Source organism: Micropterus salmoides, unplaced genomic scaffold (assembly GCF_014851395.1).
Source record: "Micropterus salmoides isolate LMB-PRFRI ecotype aquatic unplaced genomic scaffold, ASM1485139v1 Ms_hic_scaffold_16, whole genome shotgun sequence".
Lineage (NCBI taxonomy): Eukaryota > Metazoa > Chordata > Actinopteri > Centrarchiformes > Centrarchidae > Micropterus > Micropterus salmoides.
In genome coordinates, this window is record NW_024040707.1 from 19971380 (window position 1) to 19993370 (window position 21991).

Here is a 21991-nt window from a genome sequence, read left to right on the forward strand (position 1 = left end):
CTAGTGACCTTGAGGGAGTTTATGTTCTACAGTTAAAAACGTACACATGGAGAGTATTTTGAAGTCCATGCATTTAAATGTGTTTAATTTTTAGCCCAACAAAATGAACAAATGTGCAGCATGGAGAAGGCTTAGAAACAGCTTTTAGACCTTCATTTTTGGTGATAAAACACTAACACTTTATTTTATAAATTGTAATTTCCCAAAAATGTCCTTTCAAGTCTCCTGGAGGGACCCATATAACCTGGTACTCATTGGGAAAGCAGAGACAAAGTTCTGAGATAGTTATTTTAGTTAGAGTTTAGTTGCTTTCAAAGGGGTCTTGCTTTAGCTGTTGCTACAACATAAGTGTTTACTAAGTGGAGATTTACACAATAACAACATAAAACAGGTAAATACTAGTGGTAACATAGAGATTAGTTGTTACAAAATGTGTACACAGACTAAATGACATGTCTAACTAACTGAGCTAACTGGCAAAGCTAACATTAGCCTGCAAATAACGTTTAGGTCAGCGTTATTGTATATTTTACATTTGTTTAAAACTTCCTTAATATCATGAACCCTGACACATACGCATGTATAAAAAGGACCTACATTTACAAAGTATTGGCTGTTGAGTTTAAAATATTGTAGGGCCTCCTTAAACTTATATTTGGAAGTTATATTACAGCTTGCGATGCAACAGTCACATCCTGTTTTGTTATTTTTGATTTGACGGTGTGGAAGATGTTTCATTACTAAAGTCTTTACTAGTTAGCTCAGACATTTCTTAAGTTTTAAGAATTCAGGAACTGCTTCACACACTAAATACTGGATTAACATAAAGCTGGTACAAACCAATCCAGAGGCATTTCATTAAAACCGTATCGTAACTGAATAAATCAAGTACTTTTTGGTGTTGAGGGGAGTAGTGGGTGAGGCAGACTACCACTGATGACCTTAGTATTTCTAAACTCCTGGCTACGGCCCTGACTACTTACCAAATCATGAACTTTTGCAGCAAAATGTGTTTAACATGTGATGCAAAGATCTTAGTCAGATTTGTCTGTTTGGTCACATTTTATGTGCTTAATTATCCACAGGACAAAACCTCATGCTGTAAAACTTGTCCTTCGCCTTCTTGCTATATTAACAACATATTTACAGCTCTTCAGTGTCATATTCATGTTGTTTTTTTACAGTGAAACAGTAGGGTTGCATGAAGGCATGTCAATATTTGTTTCTGGTGTGCATCTCTTTATAGTAGCTCTTATTTTGTGACATTGTTTCTACTGACAGTCTGAATTGCAACTCTGATTTGATATCATTTGTCTTTTACACACATATTTAAAATGCATACATTTCCGAGTCATAGTACAGTGAATCATGCATGATGTGTTCCTTCAGTTTTCACTCCTTGCACAAGTTCAACCAGTGCCAAATTCGTGATTAAACACATTTTAGAGAACTGCGAGTCATTTAACTTGACAAAACCTTTTCAAACTCCTGCCTTCAGTTTGGGTCCTGATGTTATCCGTAGACCTATTTCTTGCTATTCAAAAGTGTCCCTTCCAGAGAATTATACGTGCTTGTTAATATATTTAATGAAATTTGTGTTGTAAGAAAAATAAATGTTGTTCATGTTGGAGTGCTTGACTTGCTACAGTTCATACATCCCAGAAATCAAATGAATGTCTTCTGAATCTGAAAACTGCAGGTGACACAAGTGATAAAGACAAAAAGAGTGAGAAAATAATTTATTTAGATATTTATTATTTAGAGAAATAAGCTCTGTTTGAGTTTCAGCAGTTGATAATTAGTATGGGTTCTGGGGAAGTGCGGGTGAGTGAGTAAAAGAGGTGAAACAAAGAGTGCATTGTGTGGTGTGTCCATGTTCAGACAATTTCTCTCCAATGTGGGTCAAAGTGAGCAAGAAGCTCAACACAAAATTCAGACCAAATACAAACCTCCATCTTTTCAAAATTGAGGTCTGGCTGAAAAGAGTGAATTCTTAGCTCACACACACTGTGCAGTAAACCTTATTAATAGCAGCTTAATAGTATGATATATGTATATACAATCTATATTTGTGTGGGTATTTAGTGTGTCTGGTGCTACAACGATAAGCCTAACCTTCAATTAGTTGATGTGCTGAAAAGTAATAGCTCAGAGTAATAATGACAATTAATTGTTTGAGTTTTTTGTCATGTGAAAATATAAATACAATGTTGGTTACAGCTTCTTTGATGTAAAGATGTGCACGCATTCTGTAATGGATCATTTTAAATAACATCGATTTTCAATGTTTTCTGACTGAGTAGGCAAATTCTCCCCACTTTGTCATTATATTTGCATGTTACTCATTACACAATCAAAAATTGATTGATGAGTTAATTGATAGCCCTTATTTGTGGTACTCAGTACTGCACTGGTACCTTTTTTGACAGAACAATCCTAAGTCAATGTCCACTTACCAGCTCTTCCAGAGCTTTCAACTGTGTCACGCTTGAAAAAGTGCTGTGTATGAAGATATAATAGTAGACAGTTGAAGGAATTATATCTGCTGATGAAGCCGAAGACCATGTGATATGGGAAGTAACTGGACTGAGTTGGTATTGTTTTACAATTCCGAGGTCAAAGTGAAGTTTCATCTTTAAATTATTGCGCAAAACCCTCTTAAATATCCACAACTCTTGTGTGCAGGTTACCCATATAAAAGGATTATTCAAGAATCCCTGCATAAATGATTGTAGTACGGTTAAATTGTAGCATTCAGTGTTGTTTCTCTGTGTCATGGATAAGTCTAGACTTGCAGCCTCAACATGACTCTGTATTTGTTCGAACAAAAGAGGATTTCCATACACAATAACACATTCTTATGTCAGGTCATGCGAAGCAGAGCTGCCTACCAGATTATCGTTTCACATTCATCACGTAAATGTTACATAATTGCCGAAACAAAAGAACCGGTTCAGAATATCAACTGTGTGACCCGCCCGGTTCACCCCGCCCTCCTCCTCCGTCTGTCCCTCACTAGCTGCAGAAAGAAACCAGCCTACCTCTCCTTCTCTCTCCCTAACCGTCCGTGGTTTTACAGCAGCTGCAGGAGTCGCTGACAGACACTTGGTTTTTGAAAGTGACTCAAAATGACAATGAAACTGGCTTACTGGGATATTCGTGGGGTAAGTGAGGTTCAGCCGTCTTCTTCACAGTTTGTATTTAGCGGCATTACGGAAATTTGCATTTTTGTTACATAACTTAGTGTTTTAGGAACAAGTGTTGACGGAGTGACCGTCTCGCTCGGTAAAACTATAACTGCAAATTAACGTTAGGGCGTGCACGTGCTCAAATTTTATCAAGATCGGTGACGGTAGCAATGACTGTAGCTGCTAAGCTATAACTTGGCTAACCAGTTTTAAATTAGCAGTAATGTTGAGCGTTACGTTAAACTGGCGTTCAAGCGGCTTGAGCTGTTCACTATGAAGAGCAATGCTAACTTACCTGTGGATAAGTAAAGAGCTGTAGAGTTGGAGGGGAAATATCTTTTAAAAATGGACCTCCAAATGTGCATAAAATGAAGCAACTTAGCTACTTGCAAGTGGCAAAGGAAATGCACTGGGACCGACATGCTTTACTGTGCAGACATTTGTGCACACAAGTTAGTTTCATATTTAACATTGGTGGGTTTTCGCGGCTGTTACCTTCAATAGCTCCGGGTCTAAGCCTCGATTACTCCTAATTTTTGGGATGGATATAGAAGAGCTTATATTAACTCAAAGTTACCAAAGATGACGATGCAGTTTAGAAACCGCAAGTCTGTCCAACGCACCTACCTCTGTGGGCGTAGTTGTAAAAGTGCAATCGGACCCATTTCAAACTCTGATAGAAATCTCAACACACCGCCATTAACGTATAAATAGTGTAGTGTTTGTGAAAATACATTTTAAAAAGTTAAAAGACAACTGAGCAAATCATTGTTATAAGCAGAGGTGGGAGTAAGTCACGTAAGTCCAAATCACAAGCCAATCTCAAGTCTTAACCTTACAGTCTCTACACAAAGGTGTTTCTCTTATTTAGTCTGCTATTGGCTTCACTGATTATCGTAATGGGGTAGAAAAATACAGAAACATGTGTCACTAACGGTAAGTTCTTACCATTCCTGTAAAATTCGTTTTAAATGGCCAGTCAAGGTATATCCAAAGTTAATTGAATGCAGTTCTTGAACCATTTGGAGCAAATGCATGGTTTTGGGGCTTCTCTGAAAGATAACACTCTGAAGTGTCTAACCCAAAAGTCAAAATCACTGTAAGTGCTACTGGAATTTATTATAAGTTTAAACACACTAAAGTTATATATTTTTTTGCCTTACCTAGTCCAATTTTAAATTTTATACAATGAAAAATATTTTGAACAGGTTTTTCTTTGTCTCGGCATATTTTTTGCAAAACAACACTGCCCCTTGGCGGCAAGCAGCTGCTGCTGCATCACGCCATAGATTGATGCCGATGTGTTTTTTGCTGATAGATCATGAACTTCAACTTAAAGTTGAATATCATTATTTTCAGAATTTTATTGGCTACATGAAGTACCAGTCATCAGCAAAAATTGGTTGCAATTGGCTTGGCTTACCCATGAAATAATAGGTAAAAACCGTAGCAGTCCCTGGGGATTTATTGATGGAATAATGTGTTTTGGACTAAATGTTTTACTGGATTGGATTGTGTGGACCTAACATAGCTTTCTATGCGTTCCACCAGCCTATAAGTTAAGTTAGCTAAAAAGCCGCAGTCACGTAACATACCTTCTTTATGGCTTCTGTAGAGACGGATGAAGTTGGATGTTGTGGTGGCGTGTCACTGATTTTTGAGCTGCAAACCTTGCACATCGCTGTTCTTTTCTTCCTACCGTCATCGTCACAACATAATCCTTGAATGTCTGTGTTGTACTGCATGTAACAGTCTTACGGAGATCTGGACCGCTAACGTTAACGTGAAGCACACATGGTTGCAGGATTATGCGCAAAGGTTGGAATGAGCGAATGCAAGTATCTATTTAAAAAATCAAGTCATTTTCAAGTCATCTGTCTCAAGTCTAAGTCAAGTTTCAAGTCATGAACACCAAGTCAACGTCGAGTCTTTAGTCTGTATTAGTCAAGCAAGTATCAAGTCTTCAAATATACGACTCGACATTGAAATAGCTTGCTCATTTATGAATAGATTGAAATCAAATCACCTGTCCTGCTATTAAATGGTGAAAGTTCATGTCTAAATGGTTAACATCAAGCTATTGGACCAAGACATGAAACCCCAAGGTTAGAATTATATTAAAGTAAGCAAATCTTCACATTTTGAAATATGGCACTGTCTCCTCGTAGCAAGAAGGCTGTGGGTTCAAACCCCAGTTGCCCTGGCATTCTGTGTGGAATTTGCATGTTCTCCCCGTGTCAGGGGGGTTCTCTCCGGGGTCTCAGGCTTCCTCCCACTATCCAAAGACATGCAGCCTAGGTTAATTAGTGTCTCCAAAATTGTCCTTAGGTGTGAATGTGAGTGTGACTGGTTGTTTGCCCTGCGATAGACTGGCGACCTGTCCAGGGTGTACCCCACCTTTCGCACAATGTCAACCCTGTACACAGGATAAGTGGTTGATAATGGATGGATGGATGTTCTGTATATTTACTTGATAAAGCACTTACATGTATGTGATGTCACAAAATGCACATAAACAGTACAATTGATTTTTTTTAAAAGCCCTGGAAAAAATCTATTGGTAAATTGTCATTTATAAAATTTTGCTGGTCGAATAATCAACTACCGGTAATCGTTTTACCGCATGAATGTAAATGCATGTCATCTGCAAACATCCATGTGTAAACCTCGTGTCTCATGAACACCAATGTGTTAGAAAAGCTGAAATATCATTAACCCCTCTCTGATTCTTTGGACAGCTCGCCCAGCCTATCCGACTGCTGCTGGAGTACACCGGCACTAAGTATGAGGACAAGTTTTATGTCTGTGGTGAAGGTAACTTACCTGTTCAACTAACAGATAAACAGCTGTTATAATTTTAAACAAAGTGGTGTTTCCATGCAACATACCCATTGAATTATCTAACCCACATCTCTCTCACACAGCTCCTAACTATGACAAGAGCTGCTGGTTTGACGAAAAACCCAAACTTGGGATGGACTTTCCTAATGTAAGTGACTTTAACCTTTTGGAAGAGTTTAATGTGTGAATATTAAGTGTAAAGCAGGTGTTTAAAACCTAAACTAATAATATTGTGATTTAACATCTCACCATAGCTGCCGTACTTGGAAGATGGAGACAGGAAGATTGTGCAGAGCAATGCTATCATGAGATACATTGCTCGTAAGCACAGTTTGTGTAAGTATTCTGTGTTTATTACACATGTGAATATATTGCTCAAATGAGACATGTTTGTTTGTTTTTTATGTTTCATTGTGAAAATTTCAAAATAAAATATCCACCATTATTTCCCAAATGGGCGTATTTTGTTTTGGAAACTCTTCAAATGAACCACAGTGTTTTCATGTAAACATCAGTGGTTAAGTTTCACAGTCTCTTTTAAGGTGTAGTATCTCAGTCTTTTTTCGTGTGTTTCTCTTATCTGATGTGATCTCAGGTGGAGAGACAGAAGATGAGAAGATCCGTGTGGACATCATGGAGAACCAGACAATGGACTTCAGAAATGGCTTTGTGATGATGTGCTACACTGACCTTGTGAGTACTACATTAAACATTTAATGACAATGAATTTGTCATTTTACACCTTTGAATCTCTGCTAATGCCAACATCACCACCCTGACATCAGGACACCATGAAGCCAGGGTACCTTAAGGCGCTGCCAGAAAAACTGAAGCAGTTCTCAGACTTCTTGGGAGACAGGAAGTGGTTTGCTGGTGACAAGGTAAGTCATCACTAAAACATGGGAGGCTTCATATGTTAGGTACAGTCATTTTTAAAACTGCATTACTCAGGTTTTTACTGGCTACTAGGGGTCAGAACAACCTGAAAATGACATACCTCTGACCTAATTTCAACTTTTATTAAGTTGATATATTAACGTGTTAGTAGACAATTGCCCGTTTACACAGCCATCACACACAGGGCAATATTAACATTTGGAGTTTGAGAAATTGAACTGGGTCTTGTGCTGTGAGATGCTCTCCTTAGGCCAGGCAAGTAGTGTACAGTAGATTTATTGTTTTCTGCAACAGCTACCTGCTGTTGATTCGTTCTGAAAATGGTTGGGGTTATAAATCACTCAGCTTTATAAACGCATCATAAAGCTGAGTGAGAACTGAGTTGGGTGATGAATCTGTGGGTTTGTCAGTGTACAACCACTTTCACGTTACATGCAACTATTATTAACTAATATAAAACTAATTTGTACAGCTTTAAAGTCTACTTTGAGCCTTTGTTTTGCTTTCAACACATTTAATTATAGATTCACTGAAATGAAAATTGGCCGAAACTGAGAAAAAAACTTTCCCGAAATCTGAAATTTTCACATTTCTTTTTTTCTTTCCATTGCATAAATTAAATAGTCAAATGTGCTTTTTACTCAGTGGTTCTAACAGAATTTGGACAGACTGGGGGGTCTATCCATTTACTTTAATGGACGCATGTAATATGTTTTATACTTTCTGTGAATATAATCCAATTAATCTTATTCTATCCTGTATAGACGCCTTATTTTGAAAAGCAGACGTGTCACATGTGTATCACCATCCCAACCCAATTTGATAAATAATGTTGTATGTGGTTCTCGTATCCCGCAACATGAATACTTCACAGCCTCTCTTCAGGTGACTCTCATGCAGCAACACTTGTCTTTGTAAAGAGAAAAATGACAGGATAAAGTGCTAACCTGCCTGTCAGCTAGCTCTGGTCCGTTTCAGTGGATTTACCACAAAGGCTTGAATGTGTGAGCACTCCAAATGTAGGTGCGGCTAGCTTAATCGCCTTCTCACAAACGAGTTACAGAAAACACTCAAAGCGGGTCAGGCCATAGATGGAGTGAATGTGCTAGGAGACATTTCAGCAGAACAGTGTCTTCAAACAGCGATTTTTGCATCTTCTCTGACACTTTAAAATGCTTCCATGCTGCTAACATGTCAACGTAATTGTTCGGTAAAATTTATTCGGTTTTTTGACTTGTTAGGCGAACACCAAACATTCAGTGCATCCCGACATTTAATATAACTTTTTCTTTACAACAGATCACTTTTGTGGACTTCATTATGTACGAGCTGTTGGATCAACACAGGATGTTTGAACCTACCTGCCTGGATGACTTCAAGAACCTCAAAGATCTATTAGACCGTTTGAGGTGAGAAGGCTCAACACATCCTCAGGAAATAGGAAGTCCTGCAGTCTATCATCTTTTGTGTTTCTGTGTTTGTATATAGGTAAATAGTGTATGACATGTTTTGTCATGTCAGTAGAGGAATACAACTCACTGCTTTTAATGCTTGTTAATATCATCATAGGCTCTGGAGAAGATTGCTGCCTACATGAAGTCAAACAGATTCATCAAGACTCCTGTCAACAACAAGATGGCCAAGTGGGGAAACAAGAAAGAGTAAAGGGCAATGTTTACAAGATCTCCTGACCCATTGACTCATAAATTCAGGAATAGGGAAATGTTTTCTTTTATAACCTGTTAACTAATTGGTTGTGTAAGTTTCATGTTCTTTGATTACGCATAACACTCTCCAAAACATTTACAAACCTTTTTTAGTTTAACAAGAAGTGTGTAAAAGAAATCCAAGTTTGTACTAATATTATGAAGATAAGCAGAAACTTTAATTTGAGTTCAATTTCTTTGTTACATCTGAAACAGATTTGACAGATTAAAGCAAATCTTGTACTGACTTTGTTTCAACATTACTTTCTGTGTAATACATAACATCTAAGAATCAATTAAAAGAATAGTATATGGAAGTTTATGCAGCAGAACAGAATGTGCTGTATTTTATACAGTATCTAAAAATGACGCAAAACTCAATAGTAGCTTGTAGGAGTAAAAATAAACATCAACAAGTTAAGTTTAATCACTGTTGGAGAACTATACACAATTTACTTGAGAATTTGAGTAACTAAATTATTGCTGCTGGTAATAAATTTTACAACATAGGTTTCATTTGCTAACACTTTCCTTTCAATAACAGAAATGCTAAAAGCCGTTGTCACACCAGATCATTTATGTCATTAAAAAATGAATTGGACACCAATAAACTCAGAGGATCTGTGGGTGAAAATTCAGGAGAAAAGATTTTGAAGCAGGTCGTTAGTAGCGGCCATTGTACAGGCCTGACGGTTCACTGGCCAGCTGTAGGGAACACGATGAAACATTACTGATGTGCTGCAGTTGGGTTGTGAGTGTGGACTTGCTGATCACATAACATTACTTACTGCAATGGCTGACTTAATGGCCTGAAGCTGGAAGAAGACTTTGCCTCCTTCTTCGGGACACACGGTCCTTATCTCATCCTTGGTCATCCCCAGAAGCAGTTTACCTGTCAGAACCCCGAGGCTGGTCACAGTGCTGTACATGAACAGGCATAAAACATCATGGAACACAAGTCTTATTTACAGTACAAAGATAATATAGTTCCTGGTCCCCCGTGTGTATTATTTCACTCACATTTTGGAGAAACCTTTGTACACCAGCCAGGCTTTGACCTCTGCAGGTGTGGAGGTCATGTCCAGCGTCACTGGACCGTGAGTGTTGCGCTGTGAGGGAGAGAGCAAATGGGGATAAAATGTCACATATGAAACCTGTTAATTTACTTAGCAGAGCTACGTGCCGCCTAACTCACTGGTGGATCATCCATGTGTCTGGTGCTCTCCATCGGCTCAAGGACATTCTGAGGAATGTTGCCTTTTTCGTTGCGGCCATTGCGAACAAACCACCACTGCTTGGATTTCTGAACCACCTGTGAAAAAAAAAAAAAGAGTAGAACCCAAAATCTCAAGTACCTGAATGACAAGCTATTATTTTAATTGTGTCAAATATATACAAACCACTTTTAAGTAGGATAATGCCTTCATTCAGAGTAGTATAGTGTTCAATACAATATGTGAAGATTTAAAGGGATCAATAAATTATTGAAAAAACAAAAGCTTAGACAACAAAAATAAACCATAAGGGAAAAAGTACCTTCATTAACAACCTGTGTACTGTTAGTACCATGGCCTGTATTTGTACATCTAGTGGATATACTGACATGTTGGCTAGAAAGGCTGGAAAGATGCAGTTGTTTCCACTGAGTGTGACTACATCTGTTGTCAATTTTACTTGAAAGAGTGTGCCAGTGAGGGTGTGTGACAAAAACAAAGCCCAGCTCTGTTAAATTGGACTCAGGGCATTATTGGACTGTTTTAATTAAAGTGTGAATCATTGGATAACATTTTCCTGAAGAACAACACTATAATTTGCATGTTAGATGAATTTTCAGGCACACAAATTGTACCAAGCAAAAAATGCAATTTGTCAATGCACAGCTGTGTCACACAAAAACAAGGATAATACTTGGATTTCTGGGTAAGCACAATGTTTTTCATCTCACCTGAACCACATCACCCTTCATAACGCTCAGCTCTTGGTTGTTCCTGGCCATGAAGTCGTAAATGACCCGCATGTACAGGGGCGGCTCAGTGGGGCTGAAACAGCAGCAGACACACTTTGACAGCAGTGCATAAGACCAGTATAAAGCCCAGTGTGTACCGATTAAAAGACATGTTTGCCACAAATGTGATCATAAAGCCATATTTTCTGCAGTGTCACAACACTTACCGTGTTGGTGGCGGTGTACCCCATTGACTGTTGGTTGCAGGCTGGAAAAAGTCAAGGTAGTTTATTTATGTTGCATAACAAAATGAAAGTTCGCAGTCCCTTCATGCTACACACACAAAACTCAACATATATAAATGTATGGTAATGTAAAAAAAAAAACAATAGATACAGTTATTTACATACATGTATACATAGGCAACACAGAATATTCTGTAGTGCATTTGTTAAATTTGCGTCTGAAGTAAATGTAAACAGCAGCAACAAGATGAAAATATGGTTTTCATCTTCACATTTAAAAAGGCATAAAATGCTGCATGATGAAACTGAACACAAGGCTTGTAATAATGGCTGGTGTATCATGTTGCTTTTGGAGTTGATTATGCAATTTAAGCTACTTCCAATTTCTCAACATACTCCATTAAACACTCAGCTAATGGATAATCGTTATTCAGGGGCTGACAACAACGGGGCCTAATCACTAACACTGATTTTGAAACATTGCTAAAGCTGCTGACATGACTGCCATGAGAACTGGGTATGGAAACAAAAGCCTGAGATAAAGGTGGGGAATTGGGTCAGGTCTACCTCTTCGTGCTGCTGTTGCATCCCCGGGCCAGGTGGGAAGCGCTGGCTGTTGCTCCTGCTCATTGGACCGTTCTGAAAAGGATGTGGGGAAGGCAAGCGTGAGCGGGCAGGTGGCTGCCAGCCATCGTAGAACTCTGGGAAGTAAGGTGGGACATCATCACCCGGCCATCTAGACCTATGAGGTGACAGGAGGGCAGAAAACTGTTAGCTAAGTAAAAAATAAAAAGGAACTATCCTATGCTGAAGTGACCTTTTCACTTGACTTCATGGCTTATTTCACACACACACACACACACACACACAAACACAAACACATCTGTGGAATGATGAATTTGAGATCTTTCAAGCATGGAAAATGTACACAAAGAAGAAGAAGAAAGCACAATCAGAAGTCTGGAGTCCTGACATGTCATTTTAGGAGTTTTGAACAATAAATGTTTTGGTACCACTTTACTTTTTAACAAGACATCCTTTATGAAGAGTATAAAACCAGGAATAAACAACTGTTTTCAACATTTTGGAAAATATACTTGTGCTTCTTAGCGTTAGTTGAGATCATTACCACTTGTGTCTAGGCTGTAATATGAAGCTGGGGCCAGCTAACTAGAAACAACTAGCCTGTACAAAAAATAATTTTAGCTCACTAAACCTAAGTTTATAAATGACTAACCCAGCAATCTTGACAAATGACGTTGTGGGGTTATGGCCATTTTCTTGAATGGGCCTGGGGATCTCCTGGAGTCTCTGCTGGTTGCTTGACAGTCAGGCTAGTTGTTTCTTCCCGTATCCAGTTTTTAGTGCTAAGCTAACTGGCTGCTGGCTTTAGCTACTTATTTAATGGACAAGCATGAGAGTGGCATCAATCTTCTCATCAAACTCTCCACAAGAAATAAAATCAAATGTCAAACCATCCCTTTAACGGTTTATTTATGGTTAATAAATCTATATAGATCAGCTAGAGGCAATTGATAAGGAAACAAATGTGGGTCCAGTTCTATAACGCAGTTTTAAATGTTAATCAGTTGTTGTAAATAAATTGATTTTGGTTCAGCTTTCAACTTTTTTCCACAAATTAGGTGGTCAGAACCGATAGAAAAAGACAAAGCATATAAAAGAGTTAAAATATCAATCCAAGTTAATCTATCCTGCACAGTTTTTCCTTGTTGTCCATTGCCAGGCTCAAGTAGAATTTACCATATTATATCAAAATTTGCGGCAGTTTCACATTAAAACACTCCTGTGTATTATTTCTTCCATAGGACATGAATGCAGCATTAACTTTGACCTATATTTACATATCAGCAAGCACACACATTTTGTGCCTTAAGTTAGGGCGTGCCAGGGCAGGTATAGGTGCACTTGCAATCAGAGGGCTGTGTATGAGAAGGTAACAAGCATTATAAAGACTTGTATTCCTGTGTGAGGTTAATAAAGGACGGCGTACCCGGGGATGTTCCAGCAGTCTCCCAGAGACGTCCATAGGTTGTCCTCCTCAGGGTCAACGACCTGACTCAGCAGCCGCACAGTAGTCTCCGTCAGAAGTGGGGAGAGCACAGTGGGAGGCAGGTCTGCAGGATACTGAGGTACTAGCTGTGAATATATGGAGGAAGTAAGTATTAACTGTCCCAATTAAGAAAGTGCTACAATGAAGCGGGACACACACGTCTTTATAGTGGAGGGGCAATCACTGCCAATAATAGTCGTGCCTTGAATCAAAAATAAGTGTTGGAAGAGCTCACCATGCCTAAACTACTGAAGAAGATGTGGACATAGTCAGGAGCACTAGGGCTGGTCAATGAACCATCCAGCTGGCCCTGCAATATTAACAGTTTTTCAACACATTAGATCATACAACCAAATTCTTTCCAAAGCCACTATGGTCAAAGTGGTATCCATGGAGACATTCAAAGTTTAAAGAAGCACTTACCAGCAGATTGAATCCATATTTGATTTTCTGAAGACAGGCGATATATTCCTCCCAAGGCGGCAGACTGACAGCTGGTGCTGCATAAGAGAATACTTATCAGACACAAACAGCTGTGCTATCAGTATGCGTGTATGCCTAAAGGAGGACACTTCCCCCACTAATTACATCTTTAGTTATATACGCCCGTTGAAAGATAAACAGGGAAAAGGATATTACCAGTTTTCTTGGATTTTTTCTTCTTTGACAGTTTTTTCTTCTTGCCCTTGTCCTCTTGTATGGAAGGCGCGCCAGCTGCAGCAGACACTTTGCCCATGAAGATCTCCAAATCATTTATAACATGGTTTAAAATGTCCTGTGAAAAGAAGAAAAAGCATGAACAAAAACATATTCAGCGGCATGTGGGAGCTGTCCTGTGTGAACGTTTTTCTTGAGGTGAGAAAGATGATTAAAATAATATTCATTAACAAGTTGTCCCTGATATAATCCACTACCTATAAACTTGTGTAAACAGTTTAAATGTCCGTACTGACCGTGTTCCTCTCTGTGTCCGTTTGCTCAGGTGTCAAAGCAACCTCTGGTCTACTCTGTAATTCACGGAGATCAGGAAGGTGCACTGTTGCTTCTAGTGGGATGAATAGTTTGGAGACAAATATCAGTTTGAATGAACTTCTGGAGAATCCCATTTTATTTGCACAGATCTCATCCATAAACTGTTGATATTTCTGAGGAAATTATAAATGATATGTCAGCTGTAGAGAAGCACAACTGTTTGTCTTCCAGGATAAACTTTTAGAATTATATCAAGCCATACCTAGTTCTCTGTTGCTAAACTGTGGGGCCGGGTAGTCCAGCGGTGGTGGGTACCTCTCTTGATGAACAGGATGAAACCCAGCCTGACTTCCTGGAGCATGTTGCCCAATGATACTCTCAAGATTACTCCTAAAAACATCAACAGAGATCTGACTTCTCATTAATGTGATTTCATCTCAGTTTAGACTGTATTCATGTGATGTGACATTGTACCTGAGAGACTGGCCTCTGCGTAGCTGTGCATCACCACTTCCTTTTTGAACTGCCTTGTCCAGATCGCCCTTGATGAGCTCGGCCTGGTAAGACAGACAAGCTTTAAATCAAACTCCTACAGTACGTGACACCAGCAAAAACAGCATGTTATGAAATAGTGATAATGGATCAGCGATTGCACATCCCAACATGACTAACACATCCTACCTTCTGTGTAGGCTTTCAGGGGGTCAAAGTTACAGTCAAGAGGTCAGTGAGGGTTCTGGTGAAACGTGACTCACCCCTGTCTCCTCACACTGGAACATGAAGACCTGGCGTTTGTTGCGTTCCTGCACAGTTATTGTCAGCAAAGAGTTGTAGGCGCAGCTATCCAGCACAGCTTTGGTTTGCAGGATGCAACTCAAGGGCAGCGACTCCAGCTCTGCCTTTAGTATCAGATTGAACAGGACAAACTTTATGACCACAAGTTTATGAAACTGGATACACAGAAAGTTAATGCAGTGCTACTTGTGCTAGTACTAAAAGTCAAGTAGGTTAACAAACATATAACACTCTTTGAAAAATCTATATTAATTTTAGGTTAAATCTTAGTTAAAACAGTTGTGGTTGTGTGATTCTGGTTATTGCTTCAGTTTATCCTTTGTGTACTTTTGGACTACAGCTGTTTTTTGTGGTTTGGGCCCAGCCTTTTTATTGACATTAAAAGGAAAATATCAAAAAATACATATTTTAAATGATAGTGTGCTTTCAACTCTTTCGCAACAACAAGATCATGCACAAAGCCAGGGCACATCCAACACCTTTGGCAGGAATTGGAAAACTAACTGCGAGCCAGGCCTCATTTCCCAAAATCACTGCCCAACCTTAGTAATGCTCCTATGGCTGAAAGGGAGCAAATCCCTGCAGCCAAGTCCAAAAATCTTGTAGAAAGCCTTTGGATTTACAAGTTTAACAATTAGCTATGGGTGGAATGTTATGATGTCCACATACTTTTGCCGTACTTGTTTAAATTCCTCAGAAGAATTTAGCTGCCAACCTTGGTCTCAATGTCACTGAGCAGCAGATATTCTCCCTGGACCTCCATGATCATCTCCTGGGGCCACAGACGACCTTTGACATCCAGCCTCTTGAGCTTGGCCACACAGCTGTCCACTGTCTTCAGCTCCTGGCCATCCAGCTCACAGGTGAACAGGTGCTGTGGAGTCAATTGTGGAGGGTCATGGATGAAGAGAGCTACAGGTTGTACTGTTAAGTATCGTGTATGTCTCCATGCTGGTGAAGATTTCATACTCATTTACCTCCACTCTGACGTGAAAGTCGTCCGATTGCCTGTTCAGCTCCTCAGAGTACTCCTTTCTTTGCACTGATGTAAAGAGCATTGTTTAAAAAAGATGTCCAACACATTTTTTCTCTCAAAAACTGAAAATATAATTAGATTAGAGGTGTTTATGTCAGAACATACTGTATATTGATTTTCCACTGGGCCTGGTGAAGTTGTTTCTCTGCAGAGGATTCCCCTTGAGGTCATCTTGTTGGAAAGCCCACCTCTGCTGAGGGAGGTCTTCCTGTGAGAAACCCCTGATGCATAATAAAGAAAACTTGTAAAACAGGAGATTTGGGGCACATTCATGGGCTGTTGCCAGTCTGAAGCACCTTACATGTCAGTAAAACCACCATCATCATCATCATCACCACCAGTGCAGTGACCCTAAGATAAACTATCCACAGTCACCACAACACAGTTTTATCACAGCAGGGCGTGAAGAGGCGTGTAAAGGGTTGTTAAAATCTCACATCAGTGCTAAATTAATCCATTGTGACCGGTGAACGTGAAATGAAGCTTTTACTAACCTTGGGGAATAAGAGAAAGGTCCGGTGTTTCCAAACATTTTCAAACTATGTCGTCTAGCTTCCTTTTTTTATTTTTTTGAAAAGTTAAAACTTCAGATTGTCAAGAATCACTCCAGTCCAACCTGTACGACAAGAGAAAAAAGCATGAGGAAAAGTTTAATGCTGCCAATCTGACACAAGAGGACTAACCTACACAACACCCATTTCATATCAAACCAGGTCAGATGATTGCTTTTCTTTTTCTTGGCTTAAAAACTAAACTTAAATGCAAACGCAAGCAATAAAATAAGACCAAGAGGGAAAATGCCCGGTTAATTACTTACACAAAGGGTTATAAATTTATGGTTAAAATTAACAGTTAATTGTTCACCTGTGTTGTGGAGACTTGACCCCCAGCCTGGACTTAGATCAGGATACACGGTAAATCAGTATAAAAGGTGTTTTGAAAGGTTAGCCGACTGCCCTTTACGTATCAAGAGGTCAAAGTTAAGACACAAATTCTACAAACACCTGCTCCAAGTCAGAAACAAGATATAACACATTACTGGTGATTTGACATTCAGTGTTGAAGTTCAAATTGTCGTACATCTCCCGTATTAAATGTAGGACGTAAGAGGAGTTTTTAACTCAAATGAACTCCCTTTTCTGCAAGAGCAAACACGTCCATTTCTAAATAGGACATAATGCCACTACCACTCAAAGATTTATTTAACCCCGCTTAATTTTAAACAATTTATTCATCCAGTTATTACCTGTCAGTGTCAGCTCAGCTCCGGTGTCATCGTTCCCTTCTTTCAAACGGATTTTCCACTAAGACAAGTCATAGCACAAAGCACCTGTTCCTCACACAGCTTACCGAGAAAATTTCCTTGACTTCCTGCTTGAAGGCACCAGGATCAAAGTGCAACGATCTGACGGGGAGTGACGATCAGGAGGGTGGGCCCGTCATTTGTGGTTTAAGTATTTGAGGTACGGTGGAAGGCAGCAGATCTGTGGCTCGTAATGAGTCCAAAGGTGTAGAAATGCTTCACAGTATCTCGTTCAGAACGATCAAAGGTCTGAAGTGCTCCAGAAAATTCTCTCATGCAATTATCAAGCTCAGGTGTAATCTATTGTAGCTATAAAAAATGGTGACGCTAAGAATGTTCCACATACATTCACATCGGACGTCAGTGAGAAAATGTGCAAGCAAAGGTTGAGAAAAATGTTGAAAGAAAGAAAAGACCTTTGCTTCAAGTGGAAAAAAAGCACAAACTAGGCAGCTGAAGTTGAATAAGAGAACCATTTATTTTACCATCAGCTGACGTGTAAATACTGTACACACCCATAATATTGACAGAGACCATCTTTAAGGAGGAAATAGTTTATTCTGTAAAGAAAAGTGAGCATCTCGTCTTGGGTTGATGAGTTGGGAATTAGAGCCGCCTTCTTTGAAGACTTGACAGTTTAGGCTGTAGCTCGAGTCTGAGTGGCCTTGGCCAGAGCCTTCAAGTCTGTGATGCACTTGGCGATGCTCTCTTTCTCCTGAAAGACAAACACACACCGATATGAAGCCCTGAAGTGTCACCTTGTTGATCTATGAACAAGACCGTAAGAAAACCTTTTCACTATAAAGATCATTTTGTTATTGTGAATCTTTCCATTTTGAAAAAAAACTTTTAAAATTGTGGTTCTCTCTTGTTGCAAGTAAATAAATAGGGCTAATCAATTTTTTGATGCCTTATTTTCTTTACTTTCTACAAAAACTTCTCATAATCAGGGTCGTCTTGCACATTGGCCAATACGGCAAATGCGCAACACTACAGGTGTGATGTTCAATGCCAACTTTCAGTTTCTGTTGTGTTTTCAGTTGGTACCAAAAAAAGTACTGAGGTTCAATATCCAGCTCTGACAATTAAATGTTCAATCATAAAAACAACATGGTAGTAATCTGAATTGTTTACTGAAATTAAGCCTAATTGCAAACTTAACAAAACCTTCCCAAAAAAACTATTGAAGCAGTTAAACTCTGCAGTCAAATAATTGAACATCCAAACTAGATAACATCACTTAGCGGGAGGCTTCTGACAGTTTGACACAAAAAGACGGACCTGCTGAGGAGTGATGCTGCCGACGACATTCTTCTCCACCCAGTTGACCATGTGCTCCTGCTCCATCCGGCGGTGGAGGTCCTGCAGGCCGATCTGGTAGTCCAAGCGCCTCTTTACCTCACTGGTCACCATGTGTAACCTCTCTCTGTAGTTAGTCTCCAGCAGCATGGCCACATTGTTCTGAGAGCAAAAGAGGAGTCCATGAACTCCTTGTAATCACACTATTGTTGCTACTGTTGTAATTTCTACTTCTTGCCAGTAGAGGTCAATAAATGTCAAAGACAACATAATAATGCCTCTTTAACTCCTGGCGCTCAAAGTAAAAAAATGCTGGGCAAATTAGGGGCAGTCATTACAGACTGTTTAAATATGAAGTAGCACAATACACCCAGTGAAGATATCGGAAAGTAAAAGTGCCGTTTACCCTCTTTGCATCAAAGAGCAGTGATCTTCCCTCTGCTCTCCACTGTTCCTTCTTCTCATCCTCAATTGCCTGAGCCAGGCTGGCCATTGCAACGTCCTTCACCTCCTGAGCCTTGGCCACTTTTTCCTGCAAACACACACACACACGAGTAACAGGAGGTGCTTGCAAAGGTTGTTCACAAAAAAAGTCCAACAATCCCTGACTTAAAGCCTACAGCTTGATAAAAAACATCTAGAACCTTTTAACAGTAATCTTTTGACAAAAACAAAACAATAGGAAGTACCCACCACACTGTCTAACCTGAAATATTTTTCAAGTATCCTGGTATTAGCCAGAAAAAAAAGAAGATGAAAACACAAATCCATATGGCTGCCACCCTACCTCGTTCAGTTTGTCAGCAAAAGCTGAAACACTTGGACCAAATTTCTTGACGCCATAGATGATGACGGCGCCTATGGAGGCGGCAGCAAAGGTCTCATGGTTGATGACATAAATTTCCTTTGAAAGCATGTAGAGGAGGAGGCCAGTGCCCAGCATGTAGGGTCCTAGTGAGAAAAGGAAAATGCTGAATTTTCTCCCATTTTGAATGAAATTACATTTCTCTTCTCCTCTTATCCCATTTCATCTTATGTCTATCATCTTATTTTACTCTTGAAAAAGTCAGAATGAGTACAATTTTCCTAAAAGACAAAAACGATCCCTCTCAATCATCACCTATGACCCACTAGAAGTGTGTGTCAGTGTCTGTATCTGCAGAGACCCTGCCCTCTGTATGTTCTTATAATTTTGCAGTTGGGACATTTCTCGGCATCAAGGTTTAGGCAGTAGGCGTGTAGCCTCCAGCCAATAATAGCCTGCTGTCTCGTTCTCTGCCCTCCTCTCTCTGTTTGTGCGTTTCATGGATGTATAAAGAGCAGCAGGTCTGAGCATCTATTTAACCCGATGCGAGGCTGAGCCACACACACGCGTGCAGAGCGACCACAGCAGACAGGATGAAGCATGTGCTGTATTGGTGTGGCTGTGTTTTTGTGCTTTAGAACGAAAATAAATAAATAAAAAAAATCAGAACACAACATTTTGTTTCTCCTATTTATTACTTCTCGCCAATGACGCTCCCTCTCAACATGCACACTCTAGCTCGCTCAGCCATGACTGCTTTCTCACACTTGTTGAGCCAGGAGGAGAGGCCAACTTTGAATGGTGTTTTTACAAACAGCAACTGACAAATCCTGCTCGTTAAGCCTTCAGAAATCCACTATGTGTCTCTTTTATATCTTGTCTTAATGCATTTGCTGTTACACGTAAAGCTGTTTGAATTGCCATGTTGTTAAAAGGTGCTATAAAAACAAACTTACCCTGTGAAACCATTTATGACTTTTGTTGAAATTTTCAGTTGACCCACTTTTAATTATAGGCATTTTTGGGTAGCTAGTAATGGTAAAATTGCTGTTGATTATTTTACGAGTGAAGGTATATAAAGCTATATTATAATGCTCAGCGTTCACTTACACTGAAGCCTGCCTTTTCGTAACATAAATGAAATAACCAAAAGTTGATTCTTGCTTCTAGTTACTGACCTGTGACTCCAGTTTTGGGATACAGGAGCTGGAAAAGCTCCTCTGGGATAATGCCATGACGGACTTTGCCTCCCTTCTCTGGCAGAGGTGGCAGTGGGGCCAGACTCTGGGATGTTGTGTGCAGGGAGCGAGAAGCCTGGACCAGACTGTGGGAGACAATATTATTAAAAGCTCAGAGAGGGACTGCCCACACAAGATTTTATATATATGTTGCTGCTATAATGTTTCATCATGTTAGTAAGAAATTCAGTAAACTACTTTTGAGACACATACCCAGCTCCAAGGGGGCCGCTGCCTTTCAGGGCGCTGGCTGCAAACAGAACAAACAATGACATAAATTCAGGGCTGCAAGTAATGCTTGTTTTCATTCATGGTTAATCTGCTGGTTATTTTCTCAAATCTGACCATTATAACTTTCATGAAGGTAGGAATCCCCGCAGGACTGTTGCTTTAGCTAAGTGTAACTTCAGTCATACATTGGAAAATAAGTGTAACGTTATAGAACTTTACATAGCAATGACAAAAGTCAACACAATAACCAAGTTCAATACCTGACGGTTATCATACCGTAGCACCTAAAAGTAGCAATTACGCTTTTTCAAATGAAAGTGTGAATACATTAAAATAAAAACACTCTTGTTGGACTTCTTCTTCTCCTTAATAGAGACGAAAAGAGGACAAAAATGACCAATTTATGCTGTCAAAGAGGTGACATTTACAGGCGTGCAAAGCTAACGCTAGCTTTGGTTTGTTAGATATTGTCATCTGACTTAAGCTGTAACCAGCTGGAAGTGATGTCTGCTAGAAATGCATAACATGCTACACAGTCTGTTGACACAACAATCTATAAGTAGTAAACTAGCGACAGTTTCAGACCTTGTTTGTAGTTACACTAGCTACCTAACTTCCAGCTAGCGTTAGCATGTCATTCAATGCGCGGCCTTCACTTTACCCTTCAGCTTCACATTCATTTTAACATTTGCTTCTCCAGCTTGACAGTTCGGTTATGGCAGAGTTAAATTAGTTTTATTAATCTTCTCAAATGCAAGGTAAGTTCATACCTGAGACAATGACGAGCCTGGACAGCATGTTTAAAGGATGAAGTGCCAAGTTCTTACTACACCTGGCACCCTTGTTTCGGCCTCTTCGTGCCCTTCTGCAAAGAGCTACAAGGATGGCGGATACACGAGAAAACCTCTTGAAACATCGCGAGAGTAGAGTGGTGCTCCTATTTTGAGAGTGGTTAAATGAAGCAAACACTAGATGGCGCTGTACGCAAAGATACAATTTGTCGCTGTCCTGACGTTGAATTTAAATTTAAAGAGGTAATTAAGACATTCATTTAGACAATTTAAGGTTACACATGATGCTAGGATCCAGTGTTGTGGTTTAATTAATCTTGAAAATGCTCAAAATTGAGTAAAATATGATGCAAAAAGGCTAACACATACACACACAGACATATATACAACCAGCATATGATGAGGCTATTGATGCTCTGTATGGTAATATACAACTTTATCACTTAAGTTAGTAACCCATTTTAATGAAAAATTAGACTGCTGTTATAAAGCAAATTCAAATTTGCAAGAGGCAACCACACACACTGCATAGCTCTCTCTCCCGTGGGGTGTGTTTTATCCCGGACTGCATGCAAGAGCATTTGGCTGGGTCTGTGTGTAATCTTTGAGCCCACTCCTGTATGGCATC

General features: G+C 39.5%; 3 protein-coding genes across 3 annotated transcripts; 1 reads left to right on the forward strand and 2 right to left on the reverse strand.

The window, feature by feature from the left end:
- Positions 1-3006: 3006 nt before the first annotated feature.
- LOC119905600 (glutathione S-transferase Mu 3-like) lies at positions 3007-8879 on the forward strand. The gene is made up of 9 exons (XM_038722777.1): positions 3007-3164; positions 5927-6002; positions 6113-6177; positions 6284-6365; positions 6625-6722; positions 6815-6910; positions 8226-8335; position 8423; positions 8496-8879. The coding sequence occupies exons 1-9, from the start codon at positions 3129-3131 to the stop codon at positions 8589-8591; spliced, it is 660 nt and encodes a 219-aa protein (XP_038578705.1). The 5' UTR covers positions 3007-3128; the 3' UTR covers positions 8592-8879.
- On the reverse strand, positions 8790-16254 carry eps8l3b (EPS8-like 3b). Its single transcript, XM_038722769.1, has 19 exons — positions 16191-16254; positions 15802-15917; positions 15638-15702; positions 15376-15534; positions 14621-14764; positions 14340-14422; positions 14128-14255; positions 13847-13938; positions 13533-13668; positions 13317-13393; positions 13129-13203; positions 12834-12979; positions 11390-11564; positions 10805-10845; positions 10578-10671; positions 9828-9944; positions 9653-9741; positions 9421-9553; positions 8790-9337 (listed from the first exon to the last, which is right to left on the reverse strand). The coding sequence occupies exons 1-19, from the start codon at positions 16226-16228 to the stop codon at positions 9296-9298; spliced, it is 1950 nt and encodes a 649-aa protein (XP_038578697.1). The 5' UTR covers positions 16229-16254; the 3' UTR covers positions 8790-9295.
- A 1199-nt stretch (positions 16255-17453) lies between these two features.
- Positions 17454-21492, reverse strand: atp5pb (ATP synthase peripheral stalk-membrane subunit b). The gene is made up of 7 exons (XM_038722775.1): positions 21343-21492; positions 20555-20591; positions 20282-20427; positions 19086-19249; positions 18705-18830; positions 18281-18460; positions 17454-17714 (listed from the first exon to the last, which is right to left on the reverse strand). Exons 1-7 carry the CDS (start codon positions 21368-21370, stop codon positions 17637-17639), a joined length of 759 nt encoding a protein of 252 aa, XP_038578703.1. The 5' UTR covers positions 21371-21492; the 3' UTR covers positions 17454-17636.
- Between the last annotated feature and the right edge of the window lie 499 nt (positions 21493-21991).